Source organism: Sapajus apella, unplaced genomic scaffold, assembly GCF_009761245.1.
Source record: "Sapajus apella isolate SASKATOON/1434 unplaced genomic scaffold, GSC_monkey_1.0 scaffold143, whole genome shotgun sequence".
NCBI classification, from domain to species: domain Eukaryota; kingdom Metazoa; phylum Chordata; class Mammalia; order Primates; family Cebidae; genus Sapajus; species Sapajus apella.
This window is the reverse complement of record NW_022437083.1, coordinates 1,700,849-1,717,839: the sequence shown is the minus strand read 5'-3', so window position 1 is coordinate 1,717,839 and position 16,991 is coordinate 1,700,849. Positions and strand designations below refer to the sequence as shown.

Below are 16,991 nucleotides of genomic sequence, written 5' to 3'. Positions count from 1 at the left end.
AAGTACTGTTCTAATCTGTGCTATGGAGCAGGAAACCGAGGAATGACGAAGTACTGTTCTAATCTATGCTGTAGAGCAGGAAACCGAGGGCTGACGAAGTACTGTTCTAATCTGTGCTATGGAGCAGGAAACCGAGGAATGACGAAGTACTGTTCTAATCTGTGCTGTAGAGGAGGAAACCGAGGAATGATGAAGTACTGTTCTAATCTGTGCTGTAGAGGAGGAAACCGAGGAATGATGAAGTACTGTTGTAATCTGTGCTATACAGCAGGAAACCGAGGAATGACGAAGTACTGTTCTAATCTGTGCTATGGAGCAGGAAACCGAGGAATGACGAAGTACTGTTCTAATCTGTGCTGTAGGGCAGGAAACCGAGGAATGACGAAGTACTGTTGTAATCTGTGCCTTACAGCAGGAAACCTAGGACTCAAGAGGTTCGGCGATTTGTCTGAGATCTCTTTTCGGATGCTGATGGGGAGGCTGGGACTTGGACCCAGGCAATCTGATTTCCAAATCTGAGTTCCGAAACGCAAGGTCCTCCTAGATGCTGTATTTGGTGTAATGGTCATGTCTGCAACTGACCATACAGCTTGAGGGTTTGAACAAACGTTTGAAAGTGTGATTCTTCTAATTCATGAATATACTTATTTCTAACTTTTGCTCAAGTTAGACATTTCTCAACAGGGGGCAGTTTTGTCCCTTAGGAACATTTTTGTCTGACATAAATTGGGGGCAGAGCTACTGACATCTAGAGGCCAAGGGTACTCCTAAACAGTTCCAATGTCCAGGATGTTCCCAGAACAAAGCGTATTCCAGCCCAAGTGCCAAGGCTGAGAACCCCTGGGGGTGTATACAGTCAGGACAGGCAGGTGGCAAGCAGAAGGGGCCACGAACTGTCCAGCTGATCGATAACGATGGAGTGCTGGGGTCCTGGGGTTTTCCAGGAGGAGGATGAGTTCCAATTTCCAACTGCATATTCTAGTCTGAGCAATGGGACAGAACACAAAACAGGACAGTCACCTGCAGGGTGTCATGAAAGAGACTCTGAGATCAATAAGGGCTCAGAGGAAAATGGAACTTTCATGGAGGGTCCATCAGGATGCATGAGGCTGGCACCTGGGGTGAGGCCTCAAGATGGAGTGACATTTGAATGAGGAAAGGCATGGTAGGGCCCTGGGCATTGGGAGGAAACGTGTGTGAGGGTACCAGGTGGATTTTGCAGGAGCACGGGTGCCGGGGGAATGGAGTGGGAGGTGCGAGGCGCCCAGAGAGGGAGTGACATCTTGACGGAATAGATTTGTCCCATAAAGGGTGGGTGGGGTAAGCCAGATCATGGAGGGCTTACTGCGGTGAGAACAGGGGACTAGTAGTGTTCTCCAAGTGACATCTTGTACCTGCTCTGGGGACATTCCTCAGTCATGGTGGAAAATACCACCTGCATGGGTTGGCCGGGAGGGTTGGAGGTGAGAAGACTGGGCTGTGACTCAGCTTGCAGTGAGGAGGAGGTGGGTTTAGGGCGTGGCAGCCCCCTGAGGTGGCATGGAGAGGCCTAAATTCAAGAGTCCATTCTCTGATGCTCTCCCCCCAGTGACCCACTTTTAAAGACAAGGAAGCAGAGGCACTGAGAGGCTAAGTGACTTGTCTGTTGTCACTGAGTGGCAGGTCTGGGCTTGCCTTCTTGCGCAGACAGCAAGGGAAAAACTCAGTGGAGTTTGGTTTGTAGAAAACCTGGGGACAAGACTGTGTAAAGGACAAGAATACAACTGGGAATAAGACACACGAGACAGTCATGGACACAGTCCCACGGTTCAGCAGAGGTTCTGCTGGAGTGCTGGGGCCATGATGCTTTTTTTTTCTCTTTTCTGTTTTACAAGATGTATTTAATCACTGGAGTCTACTTTTACAACAAAGGAAAGAAAGGTCTTGAGCATCTATACCTAATATCAGAGTGAAATGAGAGATACGAACCCAGAAGGAGCCAATGGGTTTTGCTGGATGGAAAGAGTTGGGGTTGGGGAGGGGGCCTTCAAGTGTGCAGTTTCCTTCGAAAATAGGAGGTCAAGAGGTGGCAAAGGGGCGGAGTCTCAGGTGTCCCAGATTTGCAGTGACACGAAGCCGAGGATTAGGATGGGAAGAAGTGTCCTGGTATACCAGGTGAGACGCTGAGCTGTGCCCCCCACCCCCGCACAGTGCCCTTCTTTCCCTTCCGAGGACCAGTGTCCTTGTGACTCCGCCCACTCACCTGGCCACAGCCGCCCAGCTGCCAGGAGCCTGGAGAAGATGAAGGCATGCATGGTTCTCTCCCTCCTTGGCTGCCTGGTGGTTCCAACTGGTGCTTACATCCTGGGGCGCTGCACAGTGGCCAAGAAGCTCCACGATGGAGGCCTGGATTACTTCGAGGGCTACAGCCTTGAGAACTGTGAGCAGGCCCCTCAGCTCCCTCCTCGCACCTTCTTGCCCTCCCTTCCCTGGCCAGGCTTCCCCAACTCCAGCTGTCCTCAGAACCGCACACCTTCTGTTCCACCTTAGGGGTGTGCCTGGCCTACTTCGAGAGCAAGTTCAACCCCACAGCCATCTACGAGAACACGCGTGATGGCTACACTGGCTTCGGCCTCTTTCAGATTCGTGGCAGTGAGTGGTGCGGCGACCGTGGCAGGAACCGCTGCCACATGTCATGCTCTGGTAAGTCCCTCTTTTCATTCCATTCGAGGCCACTGGAGGCTGTGGTGCTGTGTCCGAGGCCTGCCTTCCCAACGACCACCAGAGTTTACAAAATTTACAGAGGAGGGGCTGTGGCAGGAGCCATATCCAGGGCGGGGCCCTGGGAAGCTGAGCATTCCACTCCTGGGGACGCAGTGAGATCAGGCTGCAGTGTGCCAGGCAGGCTGACCTAGGAAAGCGTGACGGAGACCCCGGTCCAGATGGGCAGAGAAGGCGCCGCGGCTTGGAGAGGAGGCTGCAGGCGTCAGAGCAGAGGGCTCCAGCTGGCCTGATTTCGCCCACGCGGCCACCACTCCCTTTGTTCAGGGGCAGATGCTGCCACTGTGAAAGGCGGAACTGGTTACTGCGAGGAGCCGGGAGCCGGGCATCCCAAGGGGAGCTTGCCCACTGCTCTTAGGTGGTCCCAAGTACCTGTGACCAAGGAGAGGTGGTTGCCAGGGTTCACTCATTCTGTGAGCATTGACTGAGCACCCAATAAGTGCCAGGCCTTACACAGTTGCCACTCTGTGCTTGTTAACTGCCAGGTACTCTTTTAAGCCCTTTGTAGGTAATCATCTAATTAATTCATCTAATCAATCTAATTAAATACCCATGAGGTGGGTACTGTTATCCCCATTCTATAAATGGAAAAACTGAGGCCCAGAGAGGGTAAGTATATGCCCAAGACCACACAGCTGGGGGTGGTAGTGCTGGAAGGGAAACCTAAGCAGTGTGGCTCCTGAGTTTGGCCTAAACCCGGAGGATGCTCAGCTGGGCCTTTGCCTCAGAACCGAATCCTCCCTGACGAGCAAACCTCCCTCCGCACTGATGGGTGAGGCGGCGAAGGGGCGGAGTCTCAGGTGTCCCAGATTTGCAGTGACATGAAGCCGAGGATTAGGGTGGGAAGAAGTGTCCTGGTGTACCAGGTGAGATGCTGAGCTGTGCTCCCCCTGCACCCCACAGTGCCCTTCTTTCCCTTCCGAGGACCAGTGTCCCTGTGACTCCATCCACTCACCTGGCCATGGCTGCCCAGCTGCCAGGAGCCTGGAGAAGATGAAGGCATGCGTGGTTCTCTCCCTCCTTGGCTGACTGGTGGTTCCTGGTTACACCCTGGGGCGCTGCACAGTGGCCAAGAAGCTCCGTGATGCAGGCCTGGATTACCTTGAGGCTATGGCCTTAGAACTGTGAGCAGGCCCCTTAGGGCTCCCTCCTCTATGATCCCTAAGCTGTGGGTCTCGTGGGGAGAGCACCCACCTTCAGGGTGGACACTGTCTTTGTCTCCTGCCCTTGACATGCATCGAATGTCAGGGTGGAAGAGGAAGGCTATGGAAGTGAGGATTAGAAGCAGAAAGGCACGTCAGGGATTGAACGTAGTCAGGGATCTGGGGGGCTGTTTTACGAGCAGTTTGGGGTGATGTTTTACGAGCAGTGAAGTGATGTTTTAAGGAAAAGTGATGAGACTAGATTAAGGAAAGCTGATATGAATGTCATCAAGGGGAGTATTGCAGTAGTCCCAAGTGAGAGGGCTTGGATTCCACATTCCAAGGACAGAATGGAATGGTGAATGTGGACATGTTGGTTCCTCAGGTGCTCCTCTGGGCCACCTCACGTGCTGTTCCCTGCGCCCGGGACGACCTTCCTCTTGTGACTCCCTCCATCTCCTTTCTTCACCTGCTCCTTTAGAAGTCACTTGCCCCGTAACTCCTCCCTGACCCTTCTAGTCTGAATCAGGTGCTCCTACTAAATGCTCCTTCCCCTATCATTGGGTATTCCCCCATCATGGCATTCCCCCATCATTGCAGGTATCCCCATTAGTTTAATTGCCTATGATTTCACTCATTTGGAGGCACCACGTGGGCAGGGATGAGTTTATTGTGTTTTTGATTCTGTCTCCATTGCTGCTTATGTTGCCTAGGGCAGAAGAGTCAATATTCATATATATTTTAATGAAAAAATTTTATAAGAATTATAAGTTAAGGAGAGAGATCCAAGATGGCTGATCACTAGCAGCTCGGGATTGTAGCTCCCAGTGAAAGCACAGAGAACAAGAGGATGCCACACTTTCAGATGAATTTTTGTTGCTCACGCATCAGGAGATTCCCAGCGGAGGAGCCCCACGGGTTGCCAGCGTGACACTTGTGGCCGGCGAGGTGGTTTTGCCGCTGCCTTGGTGCGGCGGTTCTTGGTGCAGAGTCAGAAAAGCACCATCAATCATAACGCCGCTGTTTTGGCTGGTGCAGTGGGTTGCTCAGATTTGAGCGCTGGGCATCAGCAAGTTGGACGTCCACTCAGAGACCCAACTATAAAGACGGTAATTAAAGACTACAGATGGATGGATCTATGAAGAAGGGAAGAAACCAGCCTAAAAAGGCTGAGAATACCCAAAATCAGAGCTCCTCTCCCTCTACAGGGGATCATAGTTTCTCATCAGCAACGGAACAAGGCCTGATGGAGAACGAGTGTGTTCCATTAACAGAAGCAGGCTTCAAAAGGTGGGTGATAAGAAACTTCTGTGAATTAAAAGAACTTGTTCTAACCCAATGCAAAGAAACTAAGAACTTTGAAAAAAGGTTTGACGAAATGTTAACAAGAATACACAATTTAGAGAGGAATATAAGTGAATTAATGGAGCTGAAAAACACAACACGAGAACTTCGTGAAGTATGCACAAGTTTTAACAGCCGAATTGATCAAGCAGAAGAAAAGATATTGGAGGTTGAAGACCAACTTAATGAAATAAAACGAGAAGACAAGATGGGAGAAAAAAGGAATGAGCAAAGTCTCCAAGAAATATGGGACTATGTGAAAAGACCTAATCTACACTTGATAGGTGTACCTGAATGTGACGAAGAGAATTGATCCAAGCTGGAAAATACGCTTCAGGATATTATTCAGGAAAACTTCCCCAACCTAGCAAGGCAGGACAATATTCAACTCCAGGTAATACAGAGAACACCACAAAAATATTCCTCAAGAAGACCAACCTCAAGGCACATAATCGCCAGATTCACCAGGGTTGAAATGAAAGAGAAAATACTGAGGGCAGCCAGAGAGAAAGGTCAGGTTGCCCATAAAGGGAAGCCCATCAGACTCACAGCAGATCTCTCAGCAGAAACCCTACAAGCCAGAAGAGAGTGGGAGCCAATATTCAACATCCTTAAAGAAAAGAACTTTCAACCCAGAATTTTACATCCAGCCAAACTAAGCTTCATAAGCGAAGGAAAAATAAAATCTTTTGTGAACAAGCAAGCACTCAGAGATTTCATCACCACCAGGCCTGCTTTACAAGAGCTTCTGAAAGAACCACTACACATAGAAAGGAACAACCAGTATCAGCCTTTCTAAAAAATACCAAAAAGTAAAGAGCATCAGCATAATCAATAATTTACATCAACTAATGGGCAAAACAGCCAGCTAACATTAAATGGCAGTATTAAACTCACATATATTATTATTAATTCTAAATTTAAATCGACTAAATCCCCCAATCCAAAGACACAGACAGGCAAAAAAAGCCAAAACCCATCGGTATGCTGCATCCAGACCCATCTCACATGCAAGGATACACAAAGACTCAAAACAAAGGGATGGAGAAAGATTTACCAACCAAATGGAGAGCTAAAATAAATAAATAGAAAGCAGGAGTTGCTTTAAAGCAACAAAGATCAAAAGAAGCAAAGAAGGATATTACATAATGATAAAAGGATCAATGTAACAAGAAGAGCTAAAGATCCTAAAAATATATGCACCCAATACAGAAGTACCCAGATATATAAGATTTATAAAGAGACTTAGACTCCCACACAATAATAGTGGGAGACTTCAACATCAATATTAGACAGATCAATGGGACAGAAAATTAACATCGATATCCAGGATTTGAACTCAGATCTGGAACAAGTAAACTTAATTAACATTTATAGAATTCTCCACTTTAAATACACAAAATATACATTCCTATCAGTACCACATCACATCTATTTACAGGTTTCAGTGAAATATTGGTTGGCTGCTTGTTTGTTATTTTCTTCCCTTATTTTTTTTTCATGTCTCTATTATTAAGCACAATTATAGGCATACCCATTTTTAGACGGCATTCTAGCCCGGGCAATAAAGCAACACCCCCGTTCTCTCTCCCTCTTCCTCTCTCTCTTTCTTCCTCTCCTTCACTTTCTTTCTTTCTTTCTTTGAAAAAAGAAAAAAAAAGAATTATAAGTTAAAAAAATCAATGGATCTGGCGTACATATTTTCCGTCATGGAAAATAAACATACATATATATTTTAATGGGAAAACATTTATAAGAATTACAAGGTAAAAAAAAATCAGTGGATCTGGACTACTTCCTGCTACCTCCTTAGGGTTGTCTAATTAAAAATCTAAGGATAGATTTATCCTTGGAATTCGCTGGAAGCCTCTGATGTGAACACCCTGTGCCTTCCCGATGTCACTCTAACTCCGCCGTCACCTGCAGGCATGTTATCTTCCGTTTTATTTTCTCCACAGCTTTACTGAATCCTAATTTAGAGAAGACAATTGAATGCGCCAAGACCATTGTAAAAGGAAAAAAAGGGATGGGAGCATGGTAAGTCATACATTTTTTCCCCCTTTTAAATTTTTATTTATTTATTTTTAAAATTTTAATTTTTATTTATTTATTTATTTGTAGAAACGGGGTTTGTCCACGTTGGTCAGGCTGGTCTTGAACTCCCGACCTCAGGTGATCTGCCCATTTCAGCCTCCCAAGTGCTGAAATTACAGGCGTGAGCCACCATGCCCGGCCAGTCACACACTTGTATGCAGCCTGTATTGACGACTTTCACTTGTTATCTCTAATCTGAATCTTGGCCAGATCTTGGCTGTTGCACGTCTGCAGTCCTAAACTAAAAGGCTCTGACTCACCACGGTGAGTAGCAGGCCATTGAGCTCCACAGTGGCAAGGCCACAGAGGGAAGGAAATCATCATCAGAGAAATTGCCTTGAACTGTACATCCCCCCCACATCTTGTTTAGGGTCACGTAGAATGCTACGATGAGCATCTTCAAACTAAATCTGTGCTTATTATGATAATCTCTGATTGTTTTTTTCCTATACGTTCCTACAAGGTTTTTGAATACCTTCAGTGTTCTTGATGCATGTGAAATCCAGCAGGCCCATATTTGTTTATATTTCTACAAGGAGTTTAAAGTGTAGATTTACTGCACCTTCACCAATCACAAAGCTTTTGTGATTTAAAGGTGAATGACTGGCAGGGTGTGGTGGCCCATGCCTGTAATCCAGAACTTTGGGAGGACAGTCTATACTTATCTTTTGGTGAAAATGTGAATGGATTTGTATTGTTTTTACTGAGGAATAAAATTGCTAGTTATAGGATAAGTATATTTTCAGATTTGGCATATTGTGTCAAACAGTTTTCTAAAGAGATTTCTATCCACGTACGCCGCCCTCAGGATTTGTGCTTTTCGGCTGGTTCAGGTTCTCAACCACGCTTGGTGACTTCCAGTGTGTTCTCGTGACTGTGTTGTGGTCCTGCATTAGGGTTTACTTTGCATTTCCCTGATGAGGTTCAAGTGTTTATTGGCCATTTGTATATGCCCTTGGGTGAAGCGCCTCTTCAAATCTTTTGTCAATTTTTCTATTGTGCTGTCTTTTTCTTATTAATCTGTAGGAGATATTTATATATTCTGGATAAAGTTTTTTTGTTGTGTATATGTATTACAACTATCTTTCATTCTGTGGGTTGCCTTTTTATCTTTTGTTTAAAGAGACATCTCAAAAAAATAAGAAAAAGAAACGGGGTGTTGCTGTGTCACTCTGGCTGGAGTGCAGTGGCGCGATCACAGCTCACTGTAGCCTGGAACTCCTGGGCTCAAGTGATCCTCCTGCCTCAGCCTCCTGAGTAGCTGATCTGCGCCATCTTATTCACCATGAAGCGCCATACCTGTTCCAGACGTGCACTGAGGAGTCTCATGGACGGGCGGGGGGTGTGAGGTTGGCACCTTGTTACGTTGTTCAGCAGATGAGAGACTGCAAAGCAGCTGCTGAGTAAGTGGTGCTCTCTGAGTGGAAAGAGAGGCAGCCAGCTAGGCAGGTGTCTAGCGCCAGGGTTGGATGTGTGTGGTGTTGACCTGCTGATGAAAGATGACGGCTCCTTCTGTGTCTGTGAGGCCAGTGCAAATGTAGGTTTCATCACCTTGGATAAGGCTCGTCATGTCGATGTAGGCAGTTATCATAGCAGACCAGCCGCCTCCTTCTACCCTCGGGCCGGCTCACCCGTGTATGTCCCTACTCTCCATGGTGTCCACGGCAGCGAGAATAATGAGCCAGAGCTGCGTCTCCCAGGCAGCACTGCTGTTGACAACGTGAGTGTAAGTCCCAGCTCCGTTGACAGCCACCCTGAAAGCACAGAGGGAGAGCTGCTCACCAAGCTCCCGGGGGCCGTTCAACACGAACCACCTGCTACCAACGAAACCACACTACTGGTGGTAATTAACCAACAACACCCTTGTAAAACTTCCTTTCTTTTTTCCTCTTCTATTTTTACAACCCACTTGCAATGCTGTTCCTGGAGGATGCTCAGGAAAATGAGAGAAAATTATTAGGGTTAGTTGGAGAGAGCGGGAGTTAGATAAGACCTCTGCTAGTGAGATGTGACTTTGGTTTACAAATCCTACAAACGGAGAGGCGGACTACGTGGGGTACGGAAGAATGTGAGGCTCTCATAGTTACCCTTGTAAATTGCTAAAAGATTTGTATGCTCACAGGCAGTGAGGAACATATGCTGTTTTCTTCACGGTCCCTTGCTTTTGTTTTTGTACAAAAAAACGGTTTTGCTACAAATATCTGAGGAGCGTAACTTCACATTGTGTTGTAAGATTTGTCGTCGGTAAGGAAAACATCTGCCTAAATTACAGGAATTTTTGTATTATACAATTCTGAAAATTCTTCCATTTCTTTATTGACTAGCAGCTTTAGCTTGTAGTTTATGAAATCTGAGGGGATCTTTTACTGGGATTTCTTATTTTTGTGTTTTGTTTTTTCCCCCTTAATTTGGTAGGAGGGTCAAAGTGAACATAACCTAAAAAAGGCTTCTTAATGACAAAATTGGCGCATTTGCACGATGAGGTGGAAATAAACAACACTGCAATGTCCAGCATACAAAACAACATTTATTCAATGTAGAAAAAATTACACTAGTTTAAAATATGGGCATGGACTTGTATTTGTTAGTCTTTAGTCTTTTTTGAAAGCTATGTGCTCTGTTAATGTTGCTTTTTTCAATACATGCTAGTCTAACAACAACAAAAGAGAAATTTTATTATGATGCCTCCTTTTCTTTTTGTGACATTCCCTCGTAGGTGCCATGTTAGCACCCTCTTTACCTTTCCTAGAATAAGGACAGAGTCACCCGTGTTCAGTATTTGCTGAATAGAAAGGCTGTGTGACTTTTTCTTGTCTCTGTTCACTGTTACTTGGGTTATGGACAGACTCTTTTCTCCGACGTTCATCCGGGGGTAGATTAATGCATAAAAACCTTCCATTTCCAGCACACGCTGCTGCCGTCTCTGTCCGCGCTGTTTATGGTGACAGCCCTACACCACCCAGTGAACCCTGCACCACCGCGAGCTTCCTTCTTCCCTACCTTTTCTCCCTCTGACCCACATTTTGCAATTTCCTGCCTGGTAGATTCTGGACACTATAATCTCTGGCTAGATCTAGAAACAGTGTCATATTTCCTAAGTTCCAGATGGCACAGTTTTTCAGATCTTAATATTTCTGAAATTAGGCTTTGTTTTGTAATCAATGTATTATCCCCTCAAAGTTGTTAATAAATCATTGACGAATCTCAGAAGATATCTTACAATAGAGGAAATCCTATAAGGGCTGCAATTTCTTGACTGATTGCATTTATATGCACAGCATCAGCGAATCCTCACAAGCCCCTCTGCAGTGAGCATGCTTAGCTTCATTTTGAAAATGAGAAAACCAAGGCATAGAGAAATAGAATAACTTACTCATGGCCACAGCAGTGTGAGCTATTCCAAGCTGCAGGTCACTCCAGGCTACTCAGAGAGATGGGGTTGGGTGACACAGAACATCTATGCTCTAGCCATGTCGAAGGCAACCGAAGGCAGTTGTCCAGTACTCCAGCGAGTCCACCCTCAGAGTTTCTGAGCAGAGTCAGTGTGGGGTGGTGGGGGAGGAAAGGGCGGGCCTGCAGGTGGACAGATTTCACTCGTGGAAGCGTAGGTGGTGTTCCTGACTCTAAATCATGGGCCCCGTGGGCAGCAGAGACTGTCCAGGATCTGGCCCAGAGGGTGCGTCTGTCTCAGAGGCCAAGACTTTTTGTTGTTGCCTTTTTTGTTTTGTTTTTTCTGTGTCTTCAAGGTACTTTGGAACTGTTAGTTTTTTTTGCAAACGTCATCGTGCTTTTTGCCGTTAAGAATAATGGCAAACGACTTTTGCGCCAACCTAATCAATTCAGTCAGAGATTGTTTTCCCGCCTCATCTCGCTAGCCTCAGCTCTGCACCTGGCACATAATGGATGCCCCTGAGCGCTTGTTAAAAACTGAGGCTGCATTTGGGGCCACGACCCACTACCCAGAAACCATTCATTTTTCTTTTTAAATTTATTTTCTTTAAGGTGGCATGCACCTGTAGTCCCAACTACTTGGGAGGCTGAGGGGGAGAATCCTTGAACCCAGGAGGTGGAGATTGCAGTGAGCTGAGATCACGCCACTGCACTCCAGCCTGGGCAACAGAGCGAGACTCTGTCTCGAAAAAAATAAAAAAAAAAAAAAGAAAAAGAATCCTTTTCCCTCTTATCAGCAGCCTCCTCAAGGTCTCCTCTGGTTAATATTCTCAGAAATCAGAGAGCAATGTGCACACAGACTGCAGATATTTTTAAACACACGTGGAATCCCAGCGTCCACACTGAGCTGCACTGTGCTTTTTTCACTTATTAATAGACTCATGAATCTTGGCATCGTCACCACTGAAAGGTCTCTGCCGTCGCTGTAACAGCCGCTACTGCCCCGCACTGTAGAGGTCGCAGGCAATTCATCTGCCAGTTCTCTACTGCCCCGCTCTGTAGAGGTCGCAGGCAATTCATCTGCCAGTTCTCTACTGCCCCGCTCTGTAGAGGTCGCAGGTAATTCATCTGCCAGTTCTCTACTGCCCCGCTCTGTAGAGGTCGCAGGTAATTCATCTGCCAGTTCTCTACTGCCCCGCACTGTAGAGGTCGCAGGTAATTCATCTGCCAGTTCTCTAATGATGAAAATTTAGTTCGTTCCATTTTTGTGGCTGCTGTTGCTGTTTCAAAATTCTGTCGTAAGCATCTTGCTTTTAGAACTTTTATGTTCTTTCCATTGTGTCCTTAGAGAAGTCCCTGAATAGGGGTTTTTTGAGACTGTTTGGTTCATTTAGATGTTGGAGGGACCAGTCGCTAAGTTGCCATTTGGAGAAGAGGCCCCTCCACACACCGGACGAAGGGGCCTGTTTCCCCTCAGCTCACCAGCCTGGGGTGTTAAAATCCTGTGTAGTCTTGGGAAACTGAGGTGTATAAAATAATACCATTCTGTTTTGCTTTGCGTGTTTAAATTACAAAGAAAGTCGAACATGTTTTCAAGTGTTTATTGGCTGTTTTTCTGTGAACTGTTTACTTATATTCTTAGTCCATTTTTTATTGGGCTGGTCATGGCTTTTTCTTCATGTGGGTATTTCATGTGTCCTTCATAAATTAGGCTTATTAGGCCTTTATTCATTTTATTTGTCTGAACTATTTTTTTTAGGTTTGCTATTTGTATTTTGATTTTGTGGTATTTCTATCCTGCAAGAGTTTCACAGGTTCACAGACTCAAATCCCTTGGTTTTCTTTTGCGGCTTCTGGATTTACGTGAAATCTCTTCCTTAGGAAGGCCTTTTGTGCTCCAGAATCGTGCTACGGCAGTGCTGACACACGCACAAATGAAGCCCTCTGTTTTTTGTCAAATCAGTTGAAAACAGAATATGATTTTATGGTTTTAATGCTTAAAATTTTGGCCTCCTTGGATTTTATTTTGGCATAAAGAGTGAGGTGCAGGGACCCAGGTTTATATTTTTTACGTGGCCAGTCATTTATTTCAATGCTACTTACTCATTAACCCATTTTCACCACTAATTTAATAGATTGCAGTTTTAAAGTGAAAGTCCCTGTATTAATGGTAATTGTCTTTGGAGTGTTCAAAATGCCTTTCATATATGGTCTGAGTTTCCAGTTAATGTGGAAGCTTGGCTGATTCTCCAGAGGAAGCCCTAATGAACTAAATCATCTTTACTGTACAGCACTAAGTAGAGCTAAGCCAGGCAGATCGAGGCCTTCTCACTTGCTCAGGTTCCCAGTGAAGTGAGCTCTTCCTAAGCTAACAGGCAGTCACGTGTTCCCCAAAGCTCAGTTGGCCAGCTCTGTGGGGTTGGGAAAGACAGGAAGGGAGGAGACCAAGACCCCACGTGTCCTCACGGAGTCCCTCCTGCAGTGTCTGCCGGGGGCTGTGCAAAGCCTTGGGGTTTCCCTGCCACTCTGTAGCTACGAGGGGCCAGCGGTCCACAGCCCTGCCTTCTACTGTGGGACCTCTGACCCTGGAAGACCCATGGAGACCTGCCTGAGAGATGGGATGATCAAACAGGATCTCTAATGGCTTACAGCTGGCCTGGGTGGCGCCCCACTCTGGGGATAGGGACTGGAGAACCTGAAGTCTGGGTGTTGGCATGGGGACCCAGAACAAGGGAATCACTTTTGCAGGCACCTTGAGAACAGGCTAGAGAAACAGTGCAGCTGACTTAGGTGGGCTAAAGAGCTATGAGGAATTTGGAAGCTGAAGAGTGAAGTGGATACATGGAAAGGTGAAAGGACCCCTGGCCCAGGGGACAAAGGCCCAGGGTCTGCCAAAGACTCATCATGTGACTCCGGGAAAGTCACGGAACTTCTGTGAAGCTCACTTCAGAGAAGCAGATGATACTTCCCTAGCAGCGTTGTGGGAGGATTTCCTGGTTCACGGTTCAACCTCCTCATCTCACCATGTGGAGTTTAGGGAATGAGGTGTGGGCTGATGTGGGCACTAGGATGGAGGAAGCGCCAGCATTCATGCTAGGATATGATGGAGACGGGACTGGAGATGCACAAAAGCCTTCAGAATCGTGCCCACAGCAGGGGTGGGAAACTCAAAGGCTCCACAGGCTGGGCAGGTGCAAATGGCCTGAGTGAGGCCGTGAAGCCCCGGAGACCCTGAGTGCTGACCTTGAGGAGCCCGCCCTGTTCACTTCTCTCCGCAGGCCCAGCTGGTCCCGGTACTGCCAGTACTCTGACACTCTGGCGCGGTGGCTGGACGGTTGCAGGCTGTGGCCGCCTGCGTGGCCCCCGCAGCACCCCCGGTTGCATCTTGTGAAGGAAGGTGCTTCTCTGCTTGCTGCTTCAGTCAGCGCTGCTGATGGTCTCGCCACTCGGCAGCTCCAGATGGAAAAGGACAAAAGTTTGCTTCATCCGGGGATGCAGGATGCAGAATAAACCAAACTCAGTCTCAACTGGGGCCAAGGTCTCTGCTTTTATTATGATTATTCCTATAATCATCATTATTTACTATTATTGTGATTTATTGTTATTTAATCTCAGATGGAGGGATTGAAGGAAGGAAATTATCTGAAAAACAAGATGTGTTCATGAATGTCAGCACTAAACAGGAAAAGCAGGGACATGTTCAGTGGAAGCAAAGAGGAAAGAAGAGGGGAAGAGAGGCTGGCAGAGCAGGGCCTCCAGCCTAGGCAGGTGCACATCGGGCACACGGGGCGGGAGGAGCCCACAGAATCCTCTTTGCACATCTATGGAGGGAATCCAGTGACAGCTGCTCACTTCTTATAGAAAGTCTCTAAAAATTATGAATAGATAGATTTGCATTAGAGAAATTCAGGAAAATACAGAAATGTTAAAAAGGAGAAAAGTTTTCCTGTAATCTCAGTACTCAGACAATTGCTGTTACATTTTGATTGCATTTTTCTCTGTATAAGGTTTTTATTCTGTTTCAAAAATGCCATGGTAATGCTGTAATTAGAGAGTTTAGCATCTGGCTTTTCAGAAAGAAAGCAAACAAATAAGGTGGGACACTTTCCCCTGCATCTATTTCATGTCTAAGCAGCAAGGGTTTCTTTTAGAAGTTTAACAGCTTACAAGGTCTTTCACGGAATGGGAACACAGCTGTCAGCCTGGGCTTTCTGCACACATCTGCTTGAGACCTGGTAGCAGCCGCAGAAGCACAGGTGTCTGCTCGGCAGGTCGGGTCACCTGTGGGACCCACAGCATCATGGGCGCTGGAGAACATAGTTCTTCCCCTTTCGGTCCTAGTACAGGAAGAAAAGAGCTAGATGGTGTGGAGGGAGACTGCCTGTCGGTCACAGGTGTTTCACCATGGTATTGCAGATTCTTCAGAGTGAAATCTTAGTGCCAGTGAATATTCCGGTATATGACATACCATATTTAATTTAACTTTTGCTCTACTGTTAGACTTTTTTTTTTTTTTTTTTTTTGAGATGGAGTCTTGCTCTGTTGCCCAGAGTGCAATGATGTGATCTCAGCTCACTGCAACTTCTGCCCCTGAGGTTCAAGTGATTCTCCTGCCTCTGCCTTCTGATTAGTTGGGACTACAGGCACGTGCCAACACTGCCTGGCTAATTTTTGTATTTTTAGTAAAGACAGGGTTTCACCATGTTGGCCAGGATGGTCTTGAACTCCTGACTTCAAGTGATCCACCCACCTCAGCCTCCCAAAGTGTTGGGATTGCGGGTGTGAGCCACCAAGCCCAGCCTGTTAGATCTTTAGATATTGCCATCTTAAAAAGTATTACAAAGGGTGCTGAAGTGCCTGTTTGGGGCTGCCCTCTTTTATTTCTTACATTTTAAAAATTACACAAACAACATATATTTAATGAAGAAAACCTGGGCAGCATAAGCAGTCATTAAGAATGTCCCCCCGCTGGAAACAGAAGTGTCCATCGTTGTCTTGTAGCTAAAGTGGGGAACCCTGATTTAGGGATGGTCAGTGTTAAACTTTTTGTGTGTATACCTCACTACTTTGTGTGTGTGTGTGTGTGCACGTGTGTGTGCATGCACACATGTGTGTTTGTGGTGCGGGTGCATACACGTGTGTGCATGTGTGTGCACGTGCATTGTGTGCGCACGTGTGCACATGCGTGCGTGCATGTGTGTGCGTGTGAGTGTCCCTGTGCACGTGTGCATGCACATTTTTCCCCTTACAGACATGGACTACTAAACATACAGTTTTGTATCTGACTTTTTTCACTGGATATTTTATGATCTAATGTTTCAGGTCTGTGACAGGGATCCTAGTGCCATTTTTAACAACTGCACAGCTTTCCATTATACAGACAAACTATGAGTATGTAACTCTTTACTGTTACTCTTTGTAATTCAGAGAAAACGGAAGAAGTTAGGCGAAGCGTGGCCACGTGAAAGGCAGGCAGGATCCAAATCAATTCAGCTCTTCTTTTCGTCTTCACCTCGGTCACTTTCAGATGGAAGAAATGGTGGAAGTCAGAATTTCAGAGACAGAACTTTTACTCAAATTCAGTAACAATCGTTGAGCTTAATCAAACGGTTCTGCGTGGCTTTCCTCCTCTCTAGAGAAGAAGGTATTCTGTATTCCCCAACCACACAGCGTGAATCATGCAGTAAAATTACAGACAGTAGCACTTGTAGCTGAGATCAATGTGAAGCTTTGATCAGCTTTTTATTGAGCTGGGAACCCCGCACAGTTTCCGAGGGTGGGTCCAGGAGCGATAACGCACATAACCTCAACCCAACCCCACCCCAGAATTAATCACCTGCAATTGATGAAAACACTGTCTCCTCGAGTGCCAAATCCAGCGTGCTGCCGCCTCCTTCCAGCCCATTGCTTCTGCTGGGCTCATCATCCTCTAATGGCCACCTGTGTCAACATGGGCGTGAGGCATGAGGGCAAAGCAAATGTTAGTGTATTGATCGGAACAGCCTCTCGGGCTGCCACGCCCACTGATAGTGGGTGTTACAGTAAGCACTCATTCTGGGGGCAGATCCCCTTGTCTGGTCCACAGAAGGATCCAAGCTGGGTTGGGAGATCTGAATAACAGCAGCTCTTGTTCTTATTACTTCTGTTGCCGGCAGCTATCATATTAACTCCAACTGTGTAAATATGACACAGGCCTTTGCAGACAATATTTCCAAGCTTTACAAATCCTCTTAAGGTAGTTATGAATCATACCCATATTAC

At 46.3% G+C, this 16,991-nt stretch overlaps 1 protein-coding gene across 1 annotated transcript; it reads left to right on the top strand.

Moving 5' to 3' along the window:
* Positions 1-2,203: 2,203 nt before the first annotated feature.
* Positions 2,204-14,262, top strand: LYZL4 (lysozyme like 4). The gene is made up of 4 exons (XM_032264211.1): positions 2,204-2,419; positions 2,530-2,682; positions 7,205-7,283; positions 14,009-14,262. Exons 1-4 carry the CDS (start codon positions 2,281-2,283, stop codon positions 14,238-14,240), a joined length of 603 nt encoding a protein of 200 aa, XP_032120102.1. The 5' UTR covers positions 2,204-2,280; the 3' UTR covers positions 14,241-14,262.
* The last annotated feature ends 2,729 nt before the right edge of the window (positions 14,263-16,991 follow it).

Bases quoted from the DNA above. Each gene is read 5' to 3' on its own strand.
- LYZL4 (XM_032264211.1), top strand. From the start codon at position 2,281: ATGAAGGCATGCATGGTTCTCTCCCTCCTTGGCTGCCTGGTGGTTCCA. The intron at 2,420-2,529 runs GTGAGCAGGCCC...GTTCCACCTTAG, and splicing joins GGGCTACAGCCTTGAGAACT to GGGTGTGCCTGGCCTACTTC. The intron at 7,284-14,008 runs GTAAGTCATACA...TTCTCTCCGCAG, and splicing joins AAAAAAGGGATGGGAGCATG to GCCCAGCTGGTCCCGGTACT.